Source organism: Aplysia californica, unplaced genomic scaffold, assembly GCF_000002075.1.
Source record: "Aplysia californica isolate F4 #8 unplaced genomic scaffold, AplCal3.0 scaffold00009, whole genome shotgun sequence".
In the NCBI taxonomy this organism is placed as follows: Eukaryota; Metazoa; Mollusca; class Gastropoda; order Aplysiida; family Aplysiidae; genus Aplysia; species Aplysia californica.
The window spans coordinates 2619232-2626731 of NW_004797279.1; the positions used below are offsets into that span (position 1 = coordinate 2619232).

At 41.3% G+C, this 7500-nt stretch overlaps 1 protein-coding gene across 1 annotated transcript in view; it reads right to left on the minus strand.

The window, feature by feature from the left end:
• Positions 1 to 519: 519 nt before the first annotated feature.
• LOC101856305 (neuropeptide F receptor-like) overlaps positions 520 to 7500 on the minus strand; it is a 36834-nt gene continuing 29853 nt past the window's right edge. The window contains exons 2-3 of the mRNA XM_005089823.3: positions 4572 to 4799; positions 520 to 2919 (exon numbers count right to left, since the gene is read on the minus strand). Of these exons, the coding sequence (XP_005089880.1) occupies positions 2113 to 2919; positions 4572 to 4799 (1035 nt within the window). The 3' untranslated portion in view covers positions 520 to 2112. The remainder of the gene's footprint in view (positions 2920 to 4571; positions 4800 to 7500) is intronic.

Genomic DNA, 7500 nt, shown 5'->3' on the forward strand with positions numbered 1-7500 from the left:
TATATATATATGTAAATGTATGAAATTTCAATTCGCTGGCATAGTAAATGGCAGAAAAAAAGAAAAAAATAAATGATGAGGGTCTCTAAAATGACAATGCATAATTCAACGTAATGCCGTTTTAAATACCACTCCAGATCTGGTTTGAGTGATGTTTCATGATAATTGGTATTTACTCCAACTCTGTAGTACAAAGGCCTTAAAATGGATAGTTTGAAACAATCTCTTAAAACTGTTTCGCGAGAAGAAGAGTTTTCTTTTATTCCGGAGCCATTCAGGTTTGGAAAAAAAAATGAGGCTGACTTGCTGAATTCTCGGATCTGTTTACAGTTAATCAGATTATTTTATTATACTCAAATCACGAACTCTCAAAAATTGAAAAGAGTTCGTAAAAGTAAAAGGAAGCTGCGGTTAGCTTCATAGTCACTGTATTGTTGTTATTGATAAACCTTTTACCCTAACATCACTAGGATCTGCGAGAAAATACTCGATAAACGGTTGACCTTTAGTTCGCCATCATTTTTTTTTTTACATACGATTTCTAATACAGGTTTGCTATTCTTCATTAGGTTCATACATTTTGATGAAACAAAGACAATTACGAGAGTTTCAGATATTGAATTTTAAAGTAGGCCGGAGATGAAGCGTTCCGTGAGAAAACCTCCACTTCCCAACCTGCCTACTCACCACAGAGTTGTCACATTTTGCTATGTAGCCTGAAAAGACAGATCAACTTGTAGGCTAGAATCCAATTTAGTCTTAGTCATAGACTTGTATTATAATACCCCAAAATGGGCACCCCTGACGTATTACTGGTTCACTGTGGAGCGTACCATTGGACTCTATTTGGAACCAAATGAAGGGCAAAGACGTGAACGTTTCACTCGCACTCCACTATTATTATAGAGACTTGTGTTTTGTCTTTCATTTTTACGTTTATGGTATGCACCAAGGCAACCAAGTTTTTTTTTTAAAAGAGAAAAGAATGGCAGCAATGACAGTGCATTGTCTAGGACATTATGATTCAAGTCTATTGTCTCAGCAATAATCTTAATTTGGGAACTAACCTGAAACAGACACACCTTTAGACCAGTTGATATCGAAAATGATAATGGCAAGGGCAAACCTGATTCGAGCCACTTCCGTTAATAAATGTAGACTGCGTTTGTCTGAGAAGTTCTCATTTTTCTAGACCCACTTAGCTGGCTCTCAATGGAGATGAGTGATAAGTAGAGGACCCGCCTCTTAAATAAGCTTGCTACATAGAGAGGGTTTTAAAACCATACCGTACCAGACAAAGCCATTACTGTTGAAACCGCTAACTACGTCGCACTGACCCTAGATACACTCTCTGAATGCCCTCTCAGTAAGTTTGTATGATGTCTCTTGGAGTTACCTGTACTTTAAAGCACTCTAAGTGTCAACTGATGTATTTCCACAAAGCATGTCTGAGCACACTCTATGGAATTGAATAAAAGTAAAGAGCTTCTGGCATAGACAAAAGTGCCAAAAACAAAAGTCCAGTTTGAAAGTGCAATAAATTTAGTCCTTTATCAAATACGACAAGTTACATTTCGGCAACCCTTAACATCTGTTCACTTCGGAACAACACTGCCAGAAAGGGTAAGGTTCACCAGAGACTTGAAAAGTTCCAAAGAGCCAAAGCCAATGGTCCATTACGAAAAGCAGAAGGGAAGCTATATCATAATCAACACTTTTGGGAAGGGCATTCTTCAACAGCCCCTGATATCACATTGTTCAGCCCTTTTGTTTACCCCTTCAGGTCAGTGTATCTCCTCGCTGCACCCATTGTCTATAACCGTTGTAGCAGCTAGTAACTCGAAAACTAAAACTTGGTTCAGTTCGGACTCTACTTTGAACGAGAGTGTGGTTCCACAATGGGTTGAAGAAAAATGGCGCAGATTCTTTCTTGTAAGACACGATGCCAGGATTGGTTGCTGTGCCAGCAAAAGCTTCAAACACAACCCTTTTTAATCCGAATCAAGCCATTGGTTCCGCTCTGCCAGGAATCGAAGTGCCAAAAAATGCAGTCCGTACCTGATACCAATAGACTTCTCCTTTCAGTGTAAAACATTAGTAAATGGCCCGGGCCTACCCTGTTAACTGTGTCTGGTATTGCACAGTAAGGGCGTTTGACTTCCCGTTCCCCATTCCTTCGTCCAGCGCGATGGACTGTCCGTTGCTGACCTTGGTGAGCGTGATGGCAGGCACTCCCGCTGCCTGCCGGGAACAACACAGGACGCGACGCAGTTTGGTGCGAAGAATCTCACAACAAGTGCAGCAGAGGATCTTAACGAACTCGGCCCGGAAGTTGTCGTTGAGCCAGCCATAGAGGACGGGGTTAAGACACGCAGAACACAGGACCAGCATGTGGCAGATCGCTGAGACGAACTTTGTGTCCACGTGACCTTTGAAGTACTCACCCTTAAAATCGACTAGCAAGTTGAAGATATTAAGCGGCAACCAGCTCAGTGCGAACACGATGGCGATTCCCGCCAAAAGGAGGTTTGTCTTCCGCTTCCGTCGGCTCCTCCGTTCGTTTTTCTTGCGCTGATACGATGTGGTTGCAGCAGAATTCGGCACGTTTTGTGTAGTGACCATTCGGTAACGCAATTTGTTACAGATGCGCAGATGCGCCACGCTGAGAATGATGAAAGGGAGAACGTACTGGACCACCATCTGAGCCACAGAATACGCACGTTTCTCAATGTCCAAAGACATGTCCTCTAGACAGCGGTACACGTAGACCCCAGGCACTTCCTCCAAGGGCTGCAATGTGTCCACCATTGAGAAGAGAAGGGCGGGGCTTGCCATGAGGAAGGAAATGAGCCAAATGCTGATCAGGGCGATAGCAGCGCCCAATTTCTTCATACTGTCCTTGGTAGGGTAAACAATCACCTGGCAGAAACAATATGGCACAGCATGAGATATTTAGTGGGATATAAAGAAAGACAGAAAATAGCCAAATAGATAGTCGAAAAGGGTTAACGATATTTGGGAAGGGGGTCAGGTTCACAAATACGTCCACAAACATGCACACAAGAGGATTTTTGATTTTCAGGGAAACTCGTTCAACTAAAATACAAGCCACACGCCTACTTCGACGAAGCGATGACGACTACACTTAAGATGTATCGTGCGAACACGCCACAAACTCCTCCAAACAACTGGAGCATCAGTAGTCTGAGGATTAAGAAACACGCGAGCGTCGTATTTAAGTTCTAAAGTATCCAGAATTGTCGAAGAAAATATGTCTGGACGGGGCAAACATAGTTCGATCCCATCCCTGGGCAATAATTTTAGGAGCAGCCAGATGTCGGTGAGCAATCAGGACAAAGATAAGAGCACAAATAATGTTGGGGATTTTCTGCACAAGACATGTATCCAATATATTATACGTTTGATTTGGTTGTTCTGCCTTATCGAAGAGACTCTGGGGATTGCTCGTAGCTGACATTGTGTTTGTGAGCAGGATAATGCTTAGCACTTCTGTTTTCTTCCCCACATAATATTGGCACAATAAATCCCTGTGCATGTATTTGCTGATGCTGCTTTATGCACAGAAATAGCAGGAAGAGGAAGAGGAAAAGGATGACATAGAGAAGACAGAAGCTTTTGTTGTGGAGGTGATGAAGATAATATGGTGATGGAAGAGGAAGCGGGCGAGACGGAAAAGGAGCTGTAAAACTATTTGTGTTGGGGGACAACAAGTTAAACTGCAATTTTGCAGGACAAAAACCATGTGAAATTGGTTTGACGATTTATGAAAATGGGGAATGTGTTGATAATGAGCTTGGTTTTCTTAAATATAAAATTTTATAATATTCTCTCAATATTTTTGTAATAATGGACATTTAGCAGAGTGGGTGGAAATTCTGTTTGCTTTAACCCCTAGATGCTGAAAACTTAGCATTGCAAGAGAGGAACTTTTTAAGTTCCCAGAAAGGATGGGTTAAATCTATCTGTCAGTTTACCTACCTACCTGCCTCTCTGTCTGTCAACCTATATGTAAAGGTAAGGGATAAGGGATGCGGAAAGTGGGAGGGCGTGTTGCATGCTTTTGGGGGCTGGGTTTGGGGGGAGGGGGGGTAGAAAAGCAAGACATAGACAAAATATATACATGTTTAGACCAAAAAATCTCTGAAGCGAGAGAGAGAGAGAGAGAGAGAGAGAGAGAGAGAGAGAGAGAGAGAGAGAGAGAGAGAGAGAGAGAGAGAGAGAGAGAGAGAGAGAGAGAGAGAGAGAGAGAGAGAGGTCAAAGAACTGATAAGATTGTTAAGGTTGTCCAAGTATATTGTTGTAATATTTCTTAAACTTGGTCTCCTACACCTTCTATCACTGAGCCTAAGGAGAGGTTAGCTGGTGCTACGTTTTGGTTTGCTCTTCTTTCCCATTAAACATCTTTCGTACTGACCTCCCTTCCTTTTTGTGTGTTACTCTCTTGTATCACCTCTAATCTTCGGCACGTATATGACCTAATTGAGTTGCAAGTGCCGTAAAACACTCACTAATACTAAAGCACTGAGCCTGAGAACGACAACAACCCTTACCTGAAATCTGTCCAGGGCAATAGCCGTAATGCTGATGGTAGACACGAAGAGGTTTGTCCCTTGGGCCATGGTGACAAACTTACACATGAACTGTCCCAACGTCCACTGTTTGAACAGCAGCAGGTACAAGTTCAAGGGCTGGGTGAACAGGCACAGAGTCAGATCGGAGATGGCCAGGTTGATGATGAAGATGTTCCGCGGCGTCAGCATACTGGGGTTTCTCACCACCTAGTCAAGAAGGAAATCATAGGGAAAATACTTAAGGTTTGATCATTGCTTGCCGACATGGGAGATATTGTTCCCTACAGTATTTAGGAGATTGGTCAATTTTTGGTTAGCGGTGGAGATCTCCTTGGTAGTGGGAGGTATTATGTAATGCCTCGCTTGGAAATGCAAGAGGATGAGAGGTACGAAAATGTTAGGCCTAGCCTCTTTAAAGGTGGAAGAAGTGGGCGGTGGATATACAAAAGGTTGACAAGAGCTGAGTTAGGTAAAACACACTGAGTGGAGAGATGTACTAAGGTAAGGTAAGAAAAGACAGATTTGGTTAGATACAATGAGAGGATCTAAAACTCTATTCTTATTACGGTAGGTCACCAGGGCCAATGAGATTGTTTCTGTGGAAAACCATGATAAACCAAGATCGTGTTCTTTTTGTTAAGGTTCAATATCGGCTTAAATAGGCGTAAGATTCCAAATTTTGCTGTCTCCATCAGGAAAAACCAAACTTCATTAAAGATAACAGTTAAAATATAATCACCTGGATGAATTTACAAAGAAAAAACATAATCTTTCAAGAATAGAACCAATGATAGCAACGATAGAAAAACAATACTAAAGCCATATTAGTTGAGTATGAGGATTTATTTAAAGCAAAATATATGTAGACATTCATTAGCTCAAAATGTCAGAACGGATTTATATTAAAAAGTTACACTAGAATGCACTCCAAGAGTGTGTGGTTGGTTGGCGGGTGCTCTGGTGTGGTTTGCTCCTTCTTTCCTATCAAACATCTTTTGTCCTTATCTCCCGTCTTTCTATTTTGCGTTTGTTACTCTCTTGTAACACCTCTAATCTTCGGCATTTATATGACCTTATTGTGTTGCAAGTGCCGTAAACACTTACTAAAACTAAAGTGGTGGAGTGTCGAGGGTGAATATCTCTGGTCAATACAAAAATATCCCGTTGTGGTTTTGTTTCTCCTAGTTCCTGTTTGTATATCCGGTCTGTACTCGCCCACATGCTGTACTTTAATATGTCCTGATATTTCTATTTGGTATTCATTTTAAGATCATCGTGTTTTTAATAGCTTTTTATATTGTGCTGCCCATGAATCCAGGCGCTAAATGATATAAAATACACGAAATACCTTCTCCTAGCAGCTGCATCGATTTTAAAATCAACGTTAGGAACTAAAATGCCACGAGGTCCGCGTGTGCTGTTTAATGACACACTGCAGTTCTTATCCAAGTTCTTCAACATGATAATATGATTCTAAAATCTAATTATGTGATTACTACGATGTAAGTTTCCTTGTCACGATAGCCTCAGTTTCCGTCTTCACACGAAAATAATAGGTGAAGAACCAAACAAAATGTAAAACTTATCGTAGGTGACGCAGATGTGTAGAGAAACATACGATTTGTCTGAGGAGCTTACTTTATAACACAAAGAACAGTCGTACATACATTCGCTGTTCGTGTTTTGAGAAGATGCATAGGTCTGTAATAGCGTTCACCAGTAGGACAATTACGTAACATGTTTAAACGCATGACTGAACGGTCTTTTTCATTTTCCAGTTCATCTGCATTCTCACATATCGTTTCTGTAAACTAAAAATTAATGGTATGTACCAATGGTATTCACCAGTGCAAATTTCCCTGGGAATCTTTGAGTGAGGCAAAAGGTTATCGGAAGCCAAGAGCGGATTATACAGACAGCCAGTAGGTGTAGTCTGTTTTATACGTGTGAATAAATACTCTCGGCTTTCCGCTGTCTGATCCTTTGAGCCTTTTTAGCTGTCTTGGCTAGTATAGCGTGAGCTTAAAAAAACCCAACTACCCCGGATACTTTTTGGATTTTGAGTGCTCGATAGGCTTAAAGAAGTAACTTGGACTATGGACATGCCCTGTCTTTGCTTCGATAAACTTACACAGTGTAACAGAGATTTTAACATTGAGAAGTAACGGAGGTGTGATGCAAGAAATCAAAAGTCCTCGATCAAAAACAACAGTTAATTATGGTCCCGTCGACCTCGACACACGGCATGCCACCTTGGATAACACCACAGACGAATACGTTCATGACTTTTGATTTTCATTCAACTTGAAACAAAAATGAGAAAGTGACGGAAACGAAAGCTCAACTTTCTTCCTGATCCAATAATCAGTCATCTAAGGCAATAAATGAGAAAGCCTCGGGGAGGGTATACATTTTATTCTCCTCTGTTCATCTGCATTTCTTCTTTTCGTCTGGCTTAGTCCTGGAAATGAATGATTGTCATTCTCACGGGGTCTTTCTTTCTCCTTCACCCAAACACAAAGACCGAAATAAGAAACCTCAGTACTTTAGCCTGCCTTGTGTTTTCACGTTCTCATCCACCACTCCCGCATTTCTTTTGTTTTTCTGAATTAGCTTTTCCGGAGCAGACCTTCACTTACAGTCTGAGGAAGGCGAGTACTGAGACCAATGGCTCACGCGATGTTCAGATTACCTTTTTCTGTCTGTGCTGTTTTCTGTTTATCTCACAGCCTACTTGTTGTTTTCTTCTTTAGAAAACTGTCACAGTAGATTCTAGTTAAGATAGGTGGGGCCTTGATGAAGGTAGAGAGAACAGAATGCTGGGAAAAAGGAAGAGCAAGATAGATGAATGATCAGATATATATGATAGACGAGAAAGACAACTTGCTAGAGATAGAGGGGTACCGAG